The 22594-nt window shown below is 43.5% G+C and overlaps 1 protein-coding gene across 7 annotated transcripts in view; it reads left to right on the forward strand.

The window, feature by feature from the left end:
* The window catches only part of CDKL5 (cyclin dependent kinase like 5), a 214354-nt gene that overhangs the window by 186563 nt on the left and 5197 nt on the right, over positions 1-22594 (forward strand). For 5 of the 7 annotated variants that reach the window (XM_042973886.1, XM_042973885.1, XM_042973889.1 and 2 more), the window contains 2 exons: positions 1510-1629; positions 4149-4570. In XM_042973886.1, coding sequence (XP_042829820.1) covers positions 1510-1629; positions 4149-4535 — 507 coding nt within the window. In that variant the 3' untranslated portion in view covers positions 4536-4570. Of the gene's footprint in view, positions 1-1509; positions 1630-4148; positions 4571-22594 lie in introns of those variants that run through there. The other 2 variants (XM_042973891.1, XM_042973890.1) reach the window with 1 other exon arrangement.

Raw genomic sequence — 22594 nt, forward strand, 5'->3', positions numbered from 1 at the left:
ACACAGAACTTCTTCTAGGTGCACACAACAGCACAGGGATTCCTTAAGTGACTATCAATATTTAACAGTATCAGGGCTTCCAAGGGCTAGGAGTTTCAGTAAGAACACCTTTTTTTCTTTTCTTTTTTTCTCTTTCTTTGCTTTTTCTTTTTTCTTTTCTTTTCTTTTTTCTTTTCTCTTTTTTTTTCTTTTTTTTTTGCAATTAGTTTATTTGTATCTTATATTGCAGACAGATTCCACCAACGGGGAGAATCCAAGCATCAAGAAATCCCTCTTTCCTCTTTTTAATTCAAAGAATCATTTAAAGCATAGTTCTTCTTTGAAAAAGCTTCCTGTAGTCACTCCACCCATGGTACCCATTTTTATGTATGGTAGCCCTGAAAACTGCTCCAGTAAACTTGTTTTACTGATGACAACAGCATGTCTTTTATTTTCATGGGGTCATATTCTCTTTGTGCTAGTTAAGTACCTGAGCCAGTTCCATAAATTCACTGAAATATCAATTCTTCGCCATTCTGGATTTTCTGAATCAGTTAAGGAAGTTGAAGCATAAAAAGCTATTAAACAAACTAGTGGAAGAACTAGTTTGGGTTGTCTGGTTACCCACTTGTCGGCAGATGGCATTCATAAAATCCCTTATTTCCTGTAAAGAATTTGATTAACATTTACAATTAACAGTGTCTTTTCATTTGACTCACAAAGTTTGTTAACACTTGGTTGGCAGTTTGTTCTTTGAAACCAAGTTGAGTTGACCAAATTGAGTGAGCTAGCAGGCTCCACGAAAACACCTTCTCTTGGTTGGTGATTTGCTTTTTCCTTGCCTGGCTCTAGCTTTTGCTGGTCACTTAATGTAAAGCCAGGGCTTTTGCTTGGCATTTGGCATTATTCTGTGTTCACCAAAATCGGTGAATGGACCAATTGCATTCATCTGGAATTTGTGGCACAAATTTCCAGCATTTTTATAGTGTATAACGCTAGACCCAGATATGCTGGGCGGTGTCTTGGGAATATGATTCAAACCATACTTTTCCCACTTTGGTATCCTTGAAAGCCTGCTAGCCTTCTTTGGGCACCGCCAAATACAGTGTTTGGGTCATTTTCCCAGCAGGAGCAAATTTTTGTTTTATTGAACTGGTTCATAACCTAACTGCAATATGGAATGAGGATACGACAGCAGTTCCTGGTACAGCCCAATTTAACTGCTCTCTCTTACAGCGACTAAAACTAACAGCATGGGAATGCTTTAAGGGTTGAGGTTTTAACAAAGCTGCATGACATCTGCCAATTTTTCCTAATGCAGGGAAAATTATTAAGAGGGCAGCAGAATTTAACTGGCATCACTTGCATTGTGAACGTCGGGAGAGTTTTGGTTTCTTTTTTTTATGGGGGGCGGCGGGGTCGAGTTTCAGTTTCATTTGATTTGCTTTTGTTCTCCTCTTGGGTGTGGTTGCATATCTTAATTAGGCTTATTGGGGTTCTTACTGAATCTTTGTCCATATTCTGCTCTAGGTACCCAATCCTGATGGCCCTGACCTTCTGACACTACAGAAAGCCATTCACTCTGCTAGCACCCCGGGCAGCAGACCAAAGGAGTGGCGTCCTGACAAGATCTCTGATTTACAGACCCAAGTGAGCGGTGCCTGCCTCACTCCTAGATTCTTAGACTCTGCAGTGGCTGTCTCTCTTGAGTGGAGGGCAGGGTTGAGGAATTTAGCCTCTGTGTTACAACAAGGCTGAGAGCCTCCTCAGAATATACCCTCTCTAATAGCCAGATGCATTTCGGGAGTCCAAATGAATCTTGTTTCAGTGACCCATGTCCTCATGGGAAAAAAAGTGAGGTTCCATTAGCCTTCAGCTAGCCCAGGCTGGGCGTGGTGGGTGGATGTTGGAGGGGATTAAGAGGGATAATTAAGGTGTGGTCCCAGCCCATAAATACTACATATCCTAGAAGAGAGAGAGAGAATCTATAAATAATCATCATTCATGGTAAAAAGTGAGACATGCCATCAAATGCAGGGGAGGTGAGAGTGGGAAGATGAAGGTTTCGTTAAATGTGGTAGCATATGAATTAGGCCTTGAAAGACAGACATGATAACCTTTCTTGAAAGAATAAACTTATGAAATCAATACTATTTTTGATAGAAATTGAGCAGTTGCATTAGGAACTGCATATTAGACAGTATTGTGCAATCACATTTATCTGCCATAGGGGGAATAAGCAGAAAATGCAATCAGTAAATTTTTTAGGTAACTGAGGTTTATCTCCTTTGAACAACTGTTTTGATTAGGAGTGTTTTAATATTGCATCTTTTCAGTATCCCATAATGAGCCCAGTAACATAATCTAACTAGTTTTTTGATCATATTAATATTTTTATAAACCCAGTATTCCTCTGTACTATAATTTCTGATAGCCTGTATGAGCTTTTGAGGCTCTAGGACTTCTTGTACCTATAGATGGCCACAGATTTCTGTGATTCGGAGGAAGAGGGTCTATTTCCATAGGTTTTTTGTTTACTTTCTTTAACTGTTACTTAGAGCCACTGACACAACTTCCCAGATTTCACTTGCATTTGCCCAACCTTTTATATTTTCTGCTTCTCACATAGTATAGGCTGGGAGGAGGGAAGGGGACAGAGAAGGTGTAGGGAACCAGATATCCATGTTATTGGACATGTATCTGAATTAAGAGCACAGGGCTCTGAGTGAGGGCCTGACATCCTCTTCCCAGTTTTATAAAAAAGAACGTGGGACTTTAGAACCTTCTTTGTGTAGCCATTTGTTTCGCTAAGAAGCTCTTTTCAGGTTACCTTATATATCCCGCTGGACCCAAATTATTGTAATTGCTCGATAGTTACATGTGGTCAGGGCCATAAAAATCACCAGGAATCGCATTGTGTTATCATACCAATTTCAATAACAAAAAACACACGGTGTGTACCGTACTGTGCCACCTTCCCTGGGGACCACAGAGCTTTCTCAGGCAGACTTTGGAATGGCCACGGAGGATGCTTCCTCAGGAGCAGTTTCTACCTGAGTCCATTCTCAAGCAATTTCCCTTTGATTTCAGTGCTCTGTTCCTTGAGATCATCGACATTTTATTAAAACTTTGCTGAGCCCTTAAACGCATGGCCCTTGAAGGTTGGCAGCCAGAGGTGCCCCGAGGCTAGGGCTACATCCTGATTGCAGGGTCCCTGGACCTTGAATTTCAGGATGCTTTCACATGCCTCTTCTGATGGTGGCCTCATCACACAGCACATAGAGGAGGAGAAGGAGTGAGCCACCTTTCGCCAGTGGGGAAGCCCACATTTCAGCAGTTGCGTGAGAATAGTTGGCCAGTGTGGGGCAGATGGCTGCCAGGACCCTCCCTTCTGCCTTGAAGCACAATCCCCCTGCGCAGTACAGCACCAGTGGGGTCTGGGCTCCAGCCACGCAGCAGACAAGCAGGGCAGCTCTTAAGCCCATGTTAGAAATCCAGAACCTCCTGTGAGTGAACTGTGTTTTAGCGTCTGTAGGGCTTTTGCTCCTTTTTCTCTGCTTTGCTCACTTTTCAGTGTTCAAATCTTACCCTACCCCCCAAAAAGTAAAAGTGTGGAAAGGGAACGTTTAGATTTTTGCAATGTCAAGGGAAAGGGAAAATCGGGGAGATAAGAACAGAAGGGGGATATGCAATTTGTAGCTGAGTACGCTGCTACCTAATTGAAACATTACATTTCTTCAGTTCTCTGTTGCCGCTAGATATGGTTGAATGGCTGAGTCCCGGCTTGTGAAAAATAAGTGGCAGCTTTATGCGGAGCTGTTGGGGAGTCTTCTCAAAAAGGGAGAGGCATGTTCCTTCTGCTGCTCCCTGCTGGCTGAAGCAGGAGATCCTTTCCCTGTGAAGATGGGATGCAGCCAGATAGAAGGTGCCTAAGCCTTTGATCCGCCACCACACCAGCTCTAGATTTCTTAGCTAGTTGTCATTAAAGATAAATAACTTTGATCTTATCTGAAAATGAACAGAAGGACAGATAAGGCTGGATTTAGCCCCTCCTTCCCCATGCCCTCTGTGCTGGCTACAAGCAGTCATCTCAGATCTGTGCTCACTTCTCGCAGCTCTCCGGTCTACTCTAAATGAACTCCTATGTGCGCTCTCCTCTTTTCTTTCAGAGCCAGCCGTTAAAATCACTGCGCAAGCTGTTACATCTCTCTTCAGCCTCAAATCACCCGGCTTCCTCAGACCCCCGCTTCCAGCCCTTAACAACTCAACAAGCCAAAAATTCCTTCTCAGAAATTCGGATCCACCCCCTGAGCCAGGCCTCTGGCGGGAGCAGTAACATCCGGCAGGAGCCCACACCCAAGGGCCGGCCAGCCCTCCAGCTGCCAGGTCAGATGGACCCTGGTTGGCACGTGTCCTCTGTGAGCCGGAGTGCCACAGAGGGGCCCTCCTACTCTGAACAGCTGGGTGCCAAGAGTGGGCCAAACGGGCACCCTTATAACAGAACAAATCGGTCTCGAATGCCAAATCTGAATGATTTAAAAGAGACAGCCTTGTAGTGTGCGCTGGGGTAGGGGATGGGGGGTAGGTAAGCCAGTGGAGAGGGGACGGGAGGGTGTGGGTGGGTGGGGAATGGGCTGGGCTGGGCTGGGGTGGTCAGCCAGTATTTTCAGCTTTATGAAGGTGAGTGCAATATTGTATGTGTGGAGCCCTCTGGCTCCTCACGGCCACAAATGCTAGTCAGGGATCTCAGAGGCACAGGAGTTCCTTAGGGACCACCAGTCCCCTCGGATCTCGTGTGAGAATGGATAGAATGTGCCACTGAGGAAGAAGACATTCTTGCCAGTTTCTCCCCTGTACATTCCAGCTTTAGTGCAATCCCTGTTGAACTTGGGAAAGCCAGGGCATGTTCTGGTACTGCAAGGGATAGAAGAATTCATGTTGACCGATGCCCTTACCACAGATTTTTTTTGCCTAAACTAAACGTGGGGTTTATTGTAATCCAAGCATATCCCTTTGAAGGGTTAGCAGATGAACTAACTGTATGTCTTAAATTGTTTTCTAAACTCCCATATTTGATAGGATTTGTAACATTTATTTATAATTAATATTGTACTGTTCTAATCACACCTTTTATGTTAAATGTAAAGTTATTTTGAGCTGTTTGGAACATTGTGAAGCAGTGGGACAGCTACAGTAGTTTCTATAAAAACTAAACAGTAACATTTATATATTGCATCAGGAGTATTTTATTCTATATATAAATATATATATATATGGTAAATATCTGTCTGTTTTCTAAATATAATCATTTAAAGAAAGTATCGTTATGACACTATCTGCCATATTTTTATACATTTGTGATATGAAGTGAGTATTATACTTCTAATCAAGGGAGTTGAATTGTGGCTCTGTGTGACCAACAGTGGGAACCGTGCTCAACTTTTAGGCCCCAGCAGTAGCCTCTAGACGTGGTCCTTGGTAGCAGATGAGATGCAGCATCTCCTTCCGAACCCACAGGCAAGAAAGCCAGCTAGGCCAGTGAGAGCTCAGCACGCCTCGTCTCCGTCCTCACGGTTGGCTCCTGTTCGCATCCAGGGACGATCCCTGTACCTGAGGGGAGAACAGATCCAGGGTGACTCATGGGTCTTCGTAGAGAGAATATGCTCTTCTCCTTCGCGTTAGTGTAGAGTGTAGACCAAAGATTTGCCAGCGAACATTCCTAGTTGCAAGTTCGTAAGAGGCACCTGTCTGCAGGTCTTGCAGACCAGCTCTATGCTCCTGAATCCTGTGCACTGTACCGGAGACTTTTGGCTGGTGGGGTGTGAGATACATGTGCGGCATTTCTATTTCTAAGTGTTTTGTTGTTGTTGTTGTTGTTGTTGTTGTTGCTGTTGCTCTTTCCAGTATATTTCAAAGGCTCCAGAAGCAATTCCAGATGTAGAGAAAATTGCTGTATTCACTCTTTCTTCCTGGGACTGTCCATTTATAACAAGGTTAGCATGTACATCAGTATATACACACACACGGTCAGAACAGGACTTCTTTTCCTCATTTGATCTCCTTCAACTCCCAAGTTACTCCCAAGCGTCATCAAGGCCTTTCGCCAGCAAGGGTTATAGCCCAGTGTCTCTGGGCCATCCTTGACAGAAATCACCTCAACGCCGTCCATCAAAAGAATTAGATTTTTGGAAGTAGTCTCTTAGCAATAATATTTCTAAAGCTCCCCCATCCCACACCCCTCAAAGGGGTAACTTCTCAATATTTATTACTTGTCCCAGGATTCTGAGAGCATAAGCCCCTGAATCAAGTCAGGATAATTGAAATGTGCTGAGTTACTGTTCCCCCTCCCCTGAGATTTTGAGAATCAGCTCTGATAATTATGAAGATTATAATGAAAAGGTCTTGGTTTCTTTGAAGCTTAAATTGTGTGCATATTACATTTTTATATAACTACTATAATGATGTGTATTGATTATATATAGAGGTCATTTTAAGGTGCTTTTTATTTGGTTTTAATAAGTATAATAGGCACTAAAATGAAACTCAACTGGGTACTATCATTAAAACAAGTTGATTCCAACCAATAGTCTGCATGCTCTTCAGTTCTTTTTATATCTTGTTTCTTTCACCAGTTCTGTACTGTTCAAGTAGCTCTGAATTCTGGCTTTTCCCAGGCAGCTGCTCAGTTATATAAGTGACGCGAACCTTAGCAGTTTTCGCCTGGACACTAATGACTCTGAAAGGGTGTGTAACTCTTCTTTTTCATACTAAATTTGTACCTTGTATCCCCCCTTGCAGACCAGAAACTACATTTTTTCCTCCGGAAAGACTTCTCACTGTGCTGTGCGCTTAGGAACTGCGCAGTCACATTGCCATGCTGTGGCATTTGAGGCTCGTTGTCACCTAGGGGCTGGTTTCCCATGTTTTCATCCTTGCTAACACTGGGATCTCAGATGTTTGCAGAACATTTATATTCATGATGGTTCTTCAAAGAAGGGCTAGAATAATTGCCTTCTACCTAGAGCAAAGTAAACCTAACTGATGAAGAGTCAATACATACTTTTCGTACATTCCCAGATTTGAGCCAGAAAATATCTACAGTGTTTTCAACTAGTATTTTTGAGGTAGCTCTTTTATCCTCTTCTCAGCTTTTGTCCATTCTGACTTTTCATCGACCTCAGTAAGCTGTAATAAGTGAACTACAATCCACACTTCTGGCATGTATAATTCTCTTCCTGCTCGCTGTGGGGGATGGTCAAGTTTTCTCTCAAATCTAATGGGCCCTCTCTTAGCTTTTAACTGTTGTTTTCCTCCGGTCGATGAATCATTGACCTCACAAAAATTGCCATCCACAATGAGAAGGACTTGATTTAAAGTCACGAAAGTCTACATTTTCTTTAGGAAGGGAAAGTTACGATGTCCACGTTCTATTCTCTGCCCTTACTTCCTAAAGGATAGACTATGGCTGAATGAAGGCTTATGAATCACTTTGTGTTAGAGAAGTGTTGCTGATCACCTTTTGAAAAGAAACTCTGCTTCGCTCTTTTTCTACTTTTGCTCTGTCGCCATCCTCGTTTTTCTTCTCTGAAGTCCTGGATGAACTTTACTGAACCTTGCTTGGTCTCAGTCTGAGGGTTAGCCTCTTCAGAGCCCAAGATCAAAAGTACTCCGTGCTAAGGAGCTCCAGTGAGTCGTCTCTGTAGCAGTGGTTCTCAGTCAGGGCCAGTTCTGCCTCCCTGGGACGTTTGGCAATATCAGGAGACATGGTTGGTTGTTATAACTGGGAGCGGTAGGGTGCCCCTGGCATCTAGTGGGTGGAGGCCAGGGATGCTGCTGAACATCCTGTGTACACAGGACCCCCCCACAAACAAAGCATGATGAGCCCCGAATGTCAATAGTGGGGAGATTGAGAAACCCTGCTCTACTGTACTCCAGGCCCACTCGTCTGCAGAGCTTGGCTCTGTCCTGGCTCTCTCCAGGCTACGGGAGAAACTGCGGGTATGAATTCTTCAGTATCCTAGTCTCTGAAAGAATCTTCTACCACTCTTTTTGAATCCCTGGAATCCTGTTTGTTTTCATTGTCTTGGGCCTGCTAAACGGTGCATTCTTTGGGAGGAGACCAGAGTGGCTTTATAGGTGTTTGAGAACTTAAATTCTAGGTCACCATCTTTAGAAAATCTTTCACAGAGCCATGAGGCTTATATTTAGAAGCAAGCAGCAGCCTGGCAGATTGGCATGATTTTTACCAACTGCTCAAAGGCATCCATGGCTTTTAGCTGTGTCTCCCAAAAGAAAATGTCATTGTTTTTTATTCAAGTCATTTAATAGCTCTTTACAAATATTGGCGTATGACAGACCGATTAGAAGCAAAAAACTCTTTACTGGTGGTTGTGATGTGGCTGTTACAGGAGTGTTTGTGCTGTACGCTTTGGTTAAATCTGTTTTAAAACCTGCTTTAAGATTTGCCATATGCAGTTGTGCTTTAATTCTAAGCTCAGAGCTGTGCTGGTTAGTTTCTAGTCGTGTCATGTATTATAAAGTATGTTGTGGTTGTAGAGTTAGCCAGTTTAGCATGTTCCTAATCTGAAAATTAGTGGACTTCGCTAGGAAATGCTATCCCATTTTCCCTTCCCAGCACCCCTTATCTTAGTTAACGTCATAGTATCCTCACTTCTTAAACTAGTTTTTAGAGTAAATAAGGAAAAAAAGCCATTTATTTTTCTTCTAGCTATGTATTGAGAATGACTCAATAAGTGTACAACTTTTTTTAACGGCCAGAGGGTTACTTTTCAAGTGTGTAGAAGGCTCTGTCCATTTCTGTTCACCAAGGTCCTGGTGGTGACCCAACTTTCAGCAAGGGCAATCAATCGCTCATTGCGACTTATTCCCAGAGTTCAGCTGGGACTCAGAAATCTGCATATTCTCTCCTGGTCACAACATTTTTTCTGGAGAGCACTGCTTTTATATCTAGAAGTTCGTTAACTCCTACATTATAGTGGGATATTGAGCTCCATGTGAGCACTGAGATCCACAGACTCATACTGTTGTGAGCTGGGGATGTGGTATGTGATACACTGAACCGAGTCAGAGCATATTGAAATATTTCCTTGCCTCCTTCAGTTCATCACTATTAAAGTGTGTAGGCAGAGAAAACTGATTTACACTTAAAAAAATAAATAAATAAATAAATAAATAAATAAATAAATAGATAGATAGATAGATAGATAGATAAATGGTTTCTTTAAAAGGGCCTGCAGAAAAGTGTCCTGTTGCTAATCTCCAGGGCCAGAATCTCACAAGAACGTTCTCTCAGAGACTTAAAGAACCGTCTTACAAAACAAAAACTTGTAAGTGGTTCTGATTTCTTCATTTTGTATCTTAACCAGCTGAGATATATAGAATATATCTATATGGGGTGTGACCCATCAGCTGGGTAAAAAATTCCGTCTTCGAAACCATAAGTAAATGCAAGAAAATGAGGCCGTGACAGGGCGAGTCCCTTGTCTGTCTGTATACACACAATGTGGTAGAAGTAAGGTGGCGAGGAAACTCTGGGCCTGCCGCCCTATCCTATTCTATCCTATCCTATCCTATCCTATCCTATCCTATCCTATCCTATCCTATTCTATTCTATTCTTTTTTAACTGAATGTACTATAAAAGATCATAGACTTGTGCCAAGTCAGTTACTACGTAAATATTCATTTCTCTTAGTGCTTTGTTGATTCATCAGCGTTAGGCCTGGTCCTGACTCCACCTTTCTCTACTCCAGGCACTGGCCCACCTTTCTGTGTATTTCCTATAGGATATTAAAGATGATCATGACCTACATTGTATCTTCATTCAATAACTGTTCACTCCCAGATTTGAGGGAGTTTGTCTTTTGTTTTGCCAGAAAAAATTTGTAGTAGTCTGCACGTTGGATTTCCAGGGCCAGAGAACTGCGGCAGTGAAACTGGTTTCACTTCTAAGGCCCTCCATTACCCATAAGGTTACGCTCTCTGAACCCCATTTGATCCTCGGGTTGTATTTTGACCTTCCTTTGGAATCTTTAAAAAAAAAAAAAAAAAATCAGTTTCCATGTTGTATGCAGATTAGAAGTTGCCTTGTTTGCTACTCTTCCAGCACAGAGTATCAGGGAGAAAGAGGCCTTATCTGTTCCTCCAGCCCTTCCGTTTTGACAGACTGCTAAGAATTCCTCAGGACTTCCTTTGGTTTGGGATGTTACTTTCCCAAAAGCCTGATCTGATTCGTTTCAGGCATAGACAAGTTTGTCCTAGTGCCCTGCTTCAGGGCTAATCGGACGAAACCCAGGAATAGAAAAGGTAGATGCCTTGACTTTTGTCCCTGTTGGGGGATTAAAGTGTTTATCGCCAGAGTCATCAAAAGCTCTAGTTATAAAGCATTCAGAGTTTCAAGAAAAAAAAAAAAAATGAAGCTTTTTCTCTTGGAGAACTTTTAAGTTCTCCACCGTGGCTTAGATTTTCCAAAATGGAAAGCAAAGCTCGTACGAACTCCATTTTCACTAGAGGTACACAAGTGAGTATAGTCCTCTCAGTCTCTTTCCCTCTCCTTGTTTCCTCCTTGGTCACTGATTGAGTCAGGCTGGAGGGGTAAGCTATGATCGCGAGAAGTGGATTCTCACTGTAAACTTGGATTGATTAACAGAAACAATAAAACCAAACAAAATAGTTGCCCCTAATTCCTATCTCCAAGAATTGCTTTGTGCCATTTCGAATTCAGGTAGTTATTCTGTATATACTTAGAAGACTGTTCTGAGCTTCTTCAATCTCTAGGAAGTTCAAAGGGGGTATCTGGGAAGACACAGGGCAGGGTGACTTCGAGAACCCTACTCATGCATGAAATAAAAAATAGGGATAAGCCAGAATGATGTAACATCCAAATTTGTGGTAGATGAAGAATCAGTGGAAATTCTTAATTGCACAGACTTTATAATCCATAATACAGAGTGTAATTCCATACTTTTTACTGTGGCAAGGGTGTGACGTGGTGTTAACCTTTTTAATTTTTGAATCCAAACTGAATTTAAAGTGTTGAATATTTAAATTCCTCACAAGCTAATTATGAACCATTTGTAAAGTGTTTATATAACTCTTTGTATCATGTGTTGGTACATCTTATCAAGTTTTTTCTGGCATGTATTCCATTCTAAACTTCTGTAAAATTTCTATTGTTGCTGTAAATATTATACAAATATCTATTCCGTGGTAACCTTAATTATCAGCATGAAATGGTCAATTTTTACTGAGCACAATGTATTTTTGAATGGATCTTCCCAAATGTCTTTAATAAAATGCAGATTTTGCACTGACTGATGTGATTGCCAGGCCGTCCCCATCTTGAGCACTGTGGTCCCTCGCTTTTGAACAGCAAGCAGCTCCTTGTTAGTTCCTTCTTTGTAAAGAACTCATTTGATTTCAAATGGGGGATAATGGGCCTTTGAAGTTGGAAGCAGTTTAAGGGACAGAAAGTAATGTTAAAGCAGGGCAAATCCTGTTATTTAATGATGATATTCTCTTTTTTTCCAATTTATAAAGCTTTTTTCTCCTCCTGGCATTTTGAAAACTGGTTTCTTTCACACTTCGGTGTTGTGTCGTCTCCTTTGCACATTGCTAGACGCTCGCTTGGTGGTTTGGGAGGATGGGAAGATGTGTGCCTCCTGCTCAGTGTGATGGAGAAAGCAAAGATGAAGCAGCTTGGCAAACTTTTTGCCGGATAGTAAACATTTGGGGCTCTGTGGGCCATAGGTCTCTGACTACTCGACTCTGCCTCCACGCGGCTCTGCCGTCGTGGTGCAAGAGCCAGCACAGGCAGTAGACAGAGGAATGAATCTGGTGTGTTCCAGTGAGACTTTGTTTACAAAAACAGGTGGCGGGGGGCAGATACACTGACCATTTTGGGCCCTCACTTTTGTCTTTGGGCATTTGCTCAGTGGGTCCTATTGTTAATGGGGGAAAGAACTTCACTTGTGTGAGAACATGTATAAATATTCTCCAGTGTTCTTTATCTTTCTAAACAGAGGGTAGGAGCTAAAACCCAGTGATTGGCATTCTTAAAAGCACTGTGTCACCAACTTCTTTACTCCCAAATTTCTCCTTACTGTCCCAGAAAATTGTGGCCTGTGATTTCAACTATAATTTTTATAAAGACTGAGTCAAAGCACGCAGGCCTTATAATTTTTCTGTTTGCAGCACTTACTGTGGCGGGGCACAATGCCAAGGGTTTCACCTTTATTACTACATTCACTTCTCACAGCAGTGCAGTGAAGCGAGTAGGATCCTCAGTTTGTAGACGAGGAGACTGAGGCTGGACTTTACGTTACCTTGCCCCAGGTCCCCTGGCTAGGATTTGAAGCCTAGTGTGCTCGCTGTGAAACCCACGCCCGTAAACAACTAGTAAGCCGTGCAGTTCCGGCATCTCCGTGTGTAGAAAACTGATGTGGGGCTCGTGACATGGAGCAACGCATGTTTCCTCTCATCTCCCGGCGGGTGGTAATTGATTTGACTCGAGAATTCGAGCATTTCATTGAAACAAGTCACTGGAGGTCCAGGGCCCGGTGAAGTGGCTAAGAGCACAGGCTCTGGAGTCCGATTGCCCAAGTAGAATCCTAGCTCCATCACCTAGATCTTGGGTGGCCTTAGGCAAGTTACTTCACTTTTCTGTGCCTCAGTTTCCTTATCTTTAAATGGAAATAATAATAGTACCTACTTCATAGAATTGTGAGGATTTAACAAGATGATAACCTGCAAGGCACTTTATCAGTTCTAGGTAAATATTAGCTAGCTATTTTTTGTGCCTCGGTTGGCAGCCCTATGAAGTTGAGAAGCAATGTCCCTGAACCTTGACTGCCAGTTCTAGAGAGCTCATTAAGCACTTTACATGTATTTATCCTATTTGATATTTACATCAGCCTTGTAAAATTGTCAGGGTTAAGAAGCACCCAGCTTGGAGCTGTTCTTGGGGTCACGGGAAGCCACAGCGCTTACAGCTGTACATTTGTCAGCAGGCCTTGGCACCCCACGCTCCAGGTAGACAAAAAGATGGGCTTCTGTCAGCACCTGTTCAGAGGCTCACCTTAGGGGTGTAATTTTCTGGCCTCGGACACTGAATTCATAGTGGTACCTTTATTTTGAAATACCTTTGCGTTGTCCAAGTAACCTTCTCCTACACTCCATACCAAAATCAGCTCAGATTTTTGTTTTTCATCTCGGCAACCCTTAATGCTACTTCTTTGTTCATAGCACGTTATTAGTTGTTTAAAAGTTTCCTGCAATATGTTATATATATTTTACCGTAATTAAAAAAAAAAAAAATCTCCACGGGGCACCTGGGTGGCTCAGTTGGTTAAGCGTCCGACTTTGGCTCAGGTCATGATCTCGCGGTTTGTGAGTTCGAGCCCCGCGTCGGGCTCTGTGCTGACAGCCCAGAATCTGGAGCCTGCTTCCGATTCTGTGTCTCCCTCTCTCTCTGCCCTTCCCCCACTTGTGCTCTGTCTCTGTCTCTCAAAAATGAATAAGTGTAAAAAAAAAAAAAATTACAAAAAACAAAAAGAATCTCCTGAAAGTGTAGACCACACTCTAGCATTTGTGAGAATAAAAGTAAACATGTTAACATAAGGTAAAATAATGAGTTTGTGCTACACTATATGTATGTTTTTTAATCAAGATTTTTCCTGCACCAAAAAAAAAAAAAAAAAAAAAAAAATCATACTCCAAACACAGTTCATGTGTTTAATAGCAAGATTCTGTTAGGCTGCAGATGCCCCTCAATAAAAGTTTTGTTTTTATACTTTCTGTTCTAAATTAAATGAAGTAAATAATTAATATGCTGTTATACACAGTTTACCTACAGATTAACGTATTATGGATCTCAGTATCTCATTGTTTATTCTCAAGTATGGAGCGATTTCTGATGTGAAATCTCAGCTGGCTTCTTTGCAGAAATTGACACAGTGATTCTAGAATTCATATGGACATTCAAAGGACTCAGTAGCCCAGACAGCCTTGAAGAAGAACAAAGTTGGAGAGTTAACCTGTTCCAATTTCAAAACTTACTAAAAAGGCTACAGTAATGACAACTGTGTGGTACTGGTATAAAGGTAGACCTATAATGGAATAGAATTGAGGATCCAGAAACAAATTCTCACCTTTATGGTTAATTGATTTCTCAAAAAGGATGCCAAGACCATTCAGTGGGGAAAAAGTCTTTTCAACAAATGGTGCTGGGACAACTGGATGTCCACGTGCAGATACTGAAGTTGGACCCCTACCTCATACCATATACAAAAAGTAACCCCAAATAGATCAAAGGTCTAAATGTAAGAAGTAAAACTATAAAACTCTTGAAACATAGGAGTAAATCTTCATGATCGGGATTTGGCAATGGTACCTCAGATATGACACCAAAAACACATGCAACAAAAAAGAATAAATTGGACTTTATCAAAATTTAAAAATGTGTTTCAAAGGACTCCATCAAGAGAGTAAGAAGATGACCTACCGAATAGGAGAAAGTATTTGCAAGGCACGTATCTCCTAAGGGGGTTGTATCTAGAATATTAAAGAGCTCTTACAATTTGTTAATAAAAAGGCCACCTGATTTTTAAATGGGCAAAGGATCGGAAAAGACATTTCTCCAAAGAAGTTATTCAAAAGGCCAGTGAACACATAAAAAAGATGCTTAGCATCATTAGTCCTAGGGAAATGCCAATCAAAAACCAGAGTGATGCTACTTCATACACACCAGGACGGCTCTAATCAAAAAGATAATAACAAACGTAGAGAACCTGAAACTCTCATATGTTGCTGGTAGGAATGCATAATGGTGTGGCCCCTTTGGAAAATTGTCTGACAGTTCCTAAAAAGGTTAGACGTAGAGTTAACCATATGACCCCAGCATTCCACTCCTAGGTATATGCCCAAGATAAATAAAAACATATGTCCAAACAAAAACTTGTACACAGGTGTTTATAGCAGCATTATTCACAATAGCCAAAAATGTAGAAACAACCCAAATGTCCATCAACAGATGAACGGATAAATACAATGTGACCTATCCATATAACGGAATGATATTCAGCTAGAAGAAGGAATTAAGTGCATGCTACAACCTGAATGAAACTTGGAAAAACACTATGCTAAGCAAAAGAAGCCAGGCAGAAAATGATCCCATTTATATGAAATGTCCAGAATAGGCAAATCTACTGAGACAGAAAGTCCATCAGTGGTTGCCTAGGGCTGCTGGGACGAGTAGGTTGGGAGGTGATGGTTAATGGGTGCGGGGTTTCTCTGTGGGGTGATGAAATTTTTCTAAAATTGTGATAATGGTTCCTCAACTCTGAGTCTACTAAAAGTCATTGAATTGTACACTTGAAATGGTTGAAATTTGTACGGTATGTGACTTTATCTCATTAAACCTTTACAAAGCAAACATTTCCAACATGAACAATTAGTTGGAGAACCTTTATCACTGCCTCACAGTTTCATTCTTTTCTTCTTTCCTCTTAACCGTACTCCCCTCCTGTGTCTGATGTGACCACTGTAGAGGACCTGAGCTCTTAGGCTACCACCATTTTCTCTGACAATCTGTGTCATGATGAAAGTTCATTCAGCTTTTCAGTAAGGGGCTCTGATGAGGCGTCTGCTCTAAATGGATTTATTCATGTGTCCAAAGGCCGGAGAAGGATTGTTTTTTTCCCCACCTTGAATTTGATATGTTTGTATTTGAGAGAATACTGAGCAAGGGAAGCATTTTTCCAGGTCCGAGTATACAGTTGGGGGATTAAAAAGATGGTGGGTTAGGGGCGCCTGGGCGGCTCAGTCGGTTAAGCGTCCGACTTCGGCTCAGGTCATGATCTCACAGGTCACGAGTTCGGCCCCACATCGGGCTCACTGCTGACCGTGCAGAGCCCGCTTCGGACCCTCTGTCTCCCTCTCTATCTGACCCTTCTCTGCTTGCTCGCGTGGGTATGCATGCTCTCTCCCTCTCTCTCTCTCCTCTCTCTTTCAAAATAAACGTTAAAAAAAAAAAAAAAAAAAGATGGTGGGTTAAATATAGAGCTGTTCTAAACCCCAAAACACCAGGGAAGAGATTTGAGGTTTTTAGGAGGCTTCCCCCCCTCACAGAGAAGGTGAATGTGATGTCCAGGATCATGTTAGTGTGAGTCTTCACTCGGCTTGGCATTTGAAAACAGAAAGTAACTCAGGAGAAAGCCTCTAGTAGAGGCTGTGCTGTGTCAGGGCCAGGACAGTCTCGGATTCCCCAGTCTTGTCAGAGGGCCCTCATCCCCCAGTTTCACCCCCTCTCAGCTCCTACTTTCATATACCTCTCCTGCCACTCCCCATGTCATCAGCCTCTCCCCAGGGAAGGGCCTGAAAACTCAGGAGACTGAGACTGTTCCCGAAAGGTCCCAGCTTCATGAGCTCCTCCAGGAGGGGGAAGGCCAGGCCCATGCCAGGCCCGGTCCTTCCCAAGGAGGTTTCAGCCTCAGGAGCAGGCCTGTTTTGTGTGTTGCAAGGCAAGGGGTGAAGTTTAACCGTGGGTCACAAGAAACGTATCCACATCCCTTCTTAGGACTTGCGGTCTGCCCACTTCCTGCAAAGCATGTGGTTAGCTGATGGGCCTCCTCCGTGTAGCCAGTGATCTAGCTCCTGTGCCAACTGGTTTTAAAATGTGAATCCTGTTGAAAAATGGTAGCCCTAGATGAAGGGAAATTCTGGTGTGCTTTGGTCTTGTGGGGTTCCTAAATACAGAGAAACTTTGCTACTTCCACATGCAGCCCGTCCCATGTATTCACCCAAATAGTGACCACAGACTGGAAAACTTTGCTAGAATGGATCTGTATGTGATGAGAGCTTTTGTGGCTCCCCAGTCCTTGTGTGTGTGGGGGTGAAGGCGCAGAGCAGGGGAGGCCCTCCTACCTGGGGCGATGGTGCCAGCCTCCAGGAGACCAGGACACAGGCTCCCGACTATGCCTTTCGGCCCCCCGGTCACCCCAAAACCTTTCCCTCTGCATACACGGTGCTCTAAAGTTGTGAGAGGCCCTGATTCGGTGAAAACTCCAGAGAGACCGCAAGCCTGCTCCCCATTTGCGTTCAAATCAAGGTTTTATGAAACTTCTGTTCCTGTTTTCAGGGTGGTGAAGCAAAAGGGTTTTTAAATTATCTGGGCTCCTTTGTGTTCCCTGAGACCACACCTTTCACACTGTCAGGCCAAACACAAAAACCCGAGAGCAGAAAATTACCCCTGCTACTTAGGCTTTTGATGAACATTGTCTTTAGGGACATTTTCTTTGTTCTTATTTTCTTTGGCCCTGAGTGGGGAATGAGTTCATTTTTCTTTCTCTCTCATTGACATTGGAAACTATATCTTAAAAAAAAGAAATTATTTCTGCCCAGCTCTGCTTTGAAAAGAGCTTGTAAAATTCAGCCCTGTTTGTCACCCTGTTCAAGCCCTGGTCGCGTCAATGTTCCCCTACAGGCTGCTCTGCGCCCTCCACCCCACCTGGCAGGTGCCGAGCCGAAGGAGGCGTCACGCACACTTGCTGACGCACTCCAACAGCTCCATCCGGATGGCAATGCGGACGTGCCAGCCCAGTGGGATCAGCCGGATGAAGCGGGAAATGATGGGGGGCCGCAGGAGGTTCTGGACCGTGGAGGTTCGGTCTGAGTTGCCGTAGAAGACCTAAAGAGAGAGGAAATCTTATCACTATCACATCAGGGGAGGGAAAAGGAAGAACAATTCCTATCTGAAGCTGGCCCCAAATTTGAAGTCTGGGAAATCTCAGAAAGTGGTTAAAGGTCAGAGAATTGCATATGCCCGAAATCTGAACTTGTGTGTTAGTGCCTGCATGTTCTAGGCATCGCCGAGTGATTCTCTGGGGACATCTAGAGCTTCCCCAGCCAGTATGGGAGCATTAGCCACACGTGGCTATTTAAATTTAAATGCATTAAAATTAGGTAACAATTTCCTTCCTCAGCCGCGCTGGTGATGGCTCCTGTGCTCAATAGCTGTGTGTGATTAGTGGCTTCCATATTGGACAGTGCAGATCCTAACATTTCCATTGTCACAGAAGGTTCTATTGGATGGCACTGATGGAAAATGCCTCTTGATTCTCATCACCAATTCTGTGTTCTGATTCTTTGCATTTTGACCAATTTTGAAAAGGACCGCATTGCACTTACAGGAGGAATGTTCTTCCGTTCCAAAGGGATCCAAAATGAGGCTCGAGTAAAAACTGGTGAGCTGGCCCTGAAGTTGTGAGCCAAAGCTTAAGTGTGTATCTCTACCTCCATACCAATGGCAAATACTTTTTAGACTTGGAAGACTGCTTTTAGAAAAGAAAAGACATAAAAACTAGAGGGAAGATTCTGGAAGGGGGAGTGCAGTACCCAAAGTGGGGAGGAAAAGGTTCTGCTTCATGTGTTTTGGGATGCAGCATAGCATGATGCAGTGGCCATGACGGAAAAAGGTGCCGTGGCTGTTCGGCTGCGTTTCCAAAGAAATCATTCTTGGCAGTCTTTCTAGAGTTGTAGAGCTCTGCCTGATGACACTGGAGCGTTTCATTTCTTTCCGGGATTATCTCCTGCAAAAAATCTGGCTGCCACTTTGGCCCCATCTATCTACAAAACAAGAAGGACCTCCTGTGCCATGATCTTGCCTTTCTTCCCAATAGCAACATCCCACATCCCCTTCTCTCTGCCGTTTGCCCTTGAATCTATTCAAGTTGGGACAGGTGAAGAGGGAGGTTGGAACAGGCTCCTGCAGATTGCCCAAGTGCCTGAGCGGAGTACCTCTTTGCAAAGAACCGTCAAGGCCTTCAGAAATGCAGGCAGGACTTGAAAATGAATTCTCCGTTTCTTTTTGAAAAGCCAGCTAACAAGATCAAAAATGAAATAAAATGTCTAAGTATCAAGATGGTTTCTCCTATTGTATTCAAACTCCTTGAAATCTCAACCCGTGGCTGTCTTGCTGTACAACTTGTCATCACAGAGTACAAAGCCTTCTGATTTTCAGGCACACGTGTCTGCTTAATCTGATTAAGTGTCCAAATTAGCCTCAGAAGTCCTTACTCTCAGGCAAAAGGACAGTTAACGGTTCCAAACAGCTAGCGAGTTTTTAATTCATTGCAAATAGACATTATATATATAAAATATTGGTTATATATATATATATACACACACTTAATCAAGAGCCTACTGTGAACAAGACTTGGGGCTTGGCCTTTAGAGGTTAGTAGGATATAAAATTGCTCAAAGGTTCAAGTTCCTCTGTGTCTTCATTGCTGGAGTCATTTTAATCATTTACATAGTTCAGTGGCTAACTTGCTGGATTGTCCAGATCTTCCTGGAAGTCAGTCTCAATGGTAAGGAGAGGCCATATCTACATAAATGGACAAGGGCCTAGCCACATCAATAATAGGTCAAGTCACATGTATGCAGCAAAGTGTTCAATGGCCCACGGAGTTTGGAATAGTCCAAATGGCCAGTTTTGATCATTTGAGCAACTATAAGCTGGTAGGAGAATTCAAACAAAGATTTCTTTTGCATGCAAGAGTGGTGCTCACTCACAAACTGCTGGGCACACAGGATACAGCAAGAAAAGACCCTGCCTTGTCAGAGAGTAGACCATGTTGTGGGGAAGAAGCATGGATGACTTCCCTTGCCATGGAGTCAGTGGCGTGACGGGGCAGGAACGGGAGGGAAGTCCCATAGAGTATGAGCTAAAGGTGGTTTGGGGTAAGTCCAACTTACCCGGTTGTTTCCTGTCTGGTCCTTATAGTAAATCCAGTTCAGGTTCTCATCGGTCCTGTACTGCACGCTGTACTTGGTCATCCACTCGTCAATGTCACAGCGCCCCTGGGTGAGGATCCCTGAAATCACCTTGACCTCCTTCAGATCTATCTCTAGCCACTGGCTGCTGTCCTGGTACTTGGACAGCCAGGCGCACCTGCCAGGAACACAGCAAATCACCAGGAGCCCTTTCCTATGAGAGCCTCCAAAGAGCTGAGAGGCACGGCCCTTTGAGGGGTCGCCAGTGCCTAAAGAACCCCTGCAACGCGCAGGCAGTCTGAGCTGCAATCTGTTAAGCACCAAAAGGCCTGTCTCCAAGAAGTGTGCAGCCTCTGTCATACTTGTATCATTCTCTTTCTCCCAGCATCTCCACTGACCAAAGAACAATGGCCAGATTCAACTGATCTGTCAAAGAAGTGCCTTTGAGTGTTGCTGAAATCACCTTTGGGGTGTGGTTGAGTATGTCTGTCTTCAAATCATGAAAATGCATGGTTTTTGCACCCACCAGCTCCCTTCCCTTTTCATTAGTCTCTCCTGATGTCTCTTTCTCCATGAGTCTCACCCCAATTTCAGTCCCTTTATACATATTTGCGTCTCCTTCCAGTGCTGTCATTCATGGCTTTCAGAGAGTGTCTCCCATGTGCAGAACACTGATCCAAGTGGCTCTGGAAGAGCTTTTGGCAATTATAAAGCAAACCAACCAGTGAGGGAACTGATTTGTTTTTTAGCTATGTCTCTCATGAATTGTGGAAACCTATAATTTCCCCTTTGAGGTTTTTATTTACTTTTTGCATATTAATTAGCTTCTCGGGACTCAGTCCTTGGCTGCCTTCTCTTCTAATTCCAGACTTGCTCCTTGCGTGGCTCTTGAAATCTTAACTTCCATCCCAGACCTTTTCTAAATCCCGAAACCTGAGAATCATTTGCTGTCTAGACAACTTCTAGATGCTGTACAGCGTCCCCAAAGAAACATGTCCAAGAGTAAACTCCTAATTGTCTCCAGCCCCTCCTTCCAATATTCATCTTTCAGAATGCTACCCCCATCCTCTGGGGTGTTCATGCCAGCGATCCGAGAGAGATCTTTGTCCCTTTCTCTTTGTCGCCTCAAACATCCAATCCGTCTATTGACTCCATCTCAAATGTTTCTCAAAGTCATTTACTTTTCTCCATTTCACTGGCACTGCCCTGACCCACATCATCCTCAATTCTTGCCTGGATTGCTACTTTAGCTCACCTCACTAATTACTTCTCCCAACTAAACAGTTCTCCTCACAAGAGCCAGATTTTTCTTTTTTCTTTTCTTTTCTTTTTTTCTTTTTTCTTTTATTTGAGAGAGACAGAGCGCACATGCGCAAGGGAGAGGGGCAGAGAGAGAGAGAGAGAGAGAGAGAGAATCTGAAGCAGGCGGCCTGCTGAGCATAGCTTCCGACATGGGGCTTGATCTCACAACCCTGGGATCATGACCTGAGCCGAAACCAAGAGTTGGATGCACAACTGACTGAGTCACCTCGGCGCCCTGAGCCAGAATTTTCTTACAACACAAATCTTATTGTAGTATTCCCCAGCTTTAAATCTTTCTCTGCTAGAGTCTGCTAATTGTCCCCCAATATCCTCTTCCCGTCTTCTTTTAGCAATAGAACACCACCACCACCACCACCATGTTTTATCTGGGCAAACAGCCACCCAGAAAAGTTCATATTTCCCAGTCTCCTTTGCAGCTAGGTGGGACAACCTGACTAAATTCTGATTGGTGAGATGTGGGCAGAAGTAGCCAATAGGATTATGCTTGTGCACTCTGCTCCTCTTTTCTCCCCCCTGGCTAGAATGTGATGTGCTAGTGGAAGCTAGGGTAGCCATTTTGGGCCCTGAGATGGCAGCTTCATGTGAAGGATGACAGAAGAAGGTAGAAAGAATCTGGACCCCTGATACCATCAGCCGTCATAACAATGAAACTACATGGCCTAATGAAACTTTTAGATGACCGAGGAATCAACCTTTATGTTATTTAAGTTTCTGTACTTTGGGGCTCTTTGTTACAGCAGTACAAACTTGCACTCTAACTAATGCACATTCCGGGTCCTCTCATTATGCCTAAAATAGTTACCAGAATTCTTCACATGACTTCACGATCTGAGATCTGACTTCTGCCTACCAGAGCTCTGGCCTTACCTCACTTGTGCCCTAACTTTGCTGACCTTTACCATCCCCATCCGTTCCCTTCAGGTAGAGCCCCTCTCCCCGTCTAAACTGTGTGCTTCTTGAAGGCCAGGACCTCCGCCACCTTGCCCACAGTCCTCAGCACACGGAAGGCACTCAGTCAATATTTGTTGAATAAATAAATGCATTCTGCCATTTTTTTCTTACAGAGACCTACATTTTTCAAATCACATGAGAAAAACCGCCTGAGCCACCTGCCCTGCTTACCCAAAGCCTTGACTGTTGAGCCGGGCCTTGTTAGCGGTCCACGAGGAATACCAGCCCACGTACTGCTCCAGGTTGGAGCAGGTGATCTGGTCTGGTGTAACTTCTCCTGATTCGAAACCCAGGGGCTTATGATATGGGCATTCTGGAAAGGGAAAAACAACGCACCTCAAAACACTCATATCACATCGCAACACTCCACAAACCCGACATGACTGACATGCCAAGTCAGACCGTCTCCTTCGTGCTTTGGTAGGTGGAGAATGTTTTGCTCGTCAGCGCACTCCACAATGGGTCTTCAACTTATTCGCTGCTCTTATGAGAGAGAGTGAAGATGAAGTCAAAGCATTGCCATAGAGACTCAACCTTCGCAAAAGCAGAGGA

The sequence above is a fragment of the Panthera tigris genome, chromosome X (genome assembly GCF_018350195.1).
Source record: "Panthera tigris isolate Pti1 chromosome X, P.tigris_Pti1_mat1.1, whole genome shotgun sequence".
In the NCBI taxonomy this organism is placed as follows: Eukaryota; Metazoa; Chordata; class Mammalia; order Carnivora; family Felidae; genus Panthera; species Panthera tigris.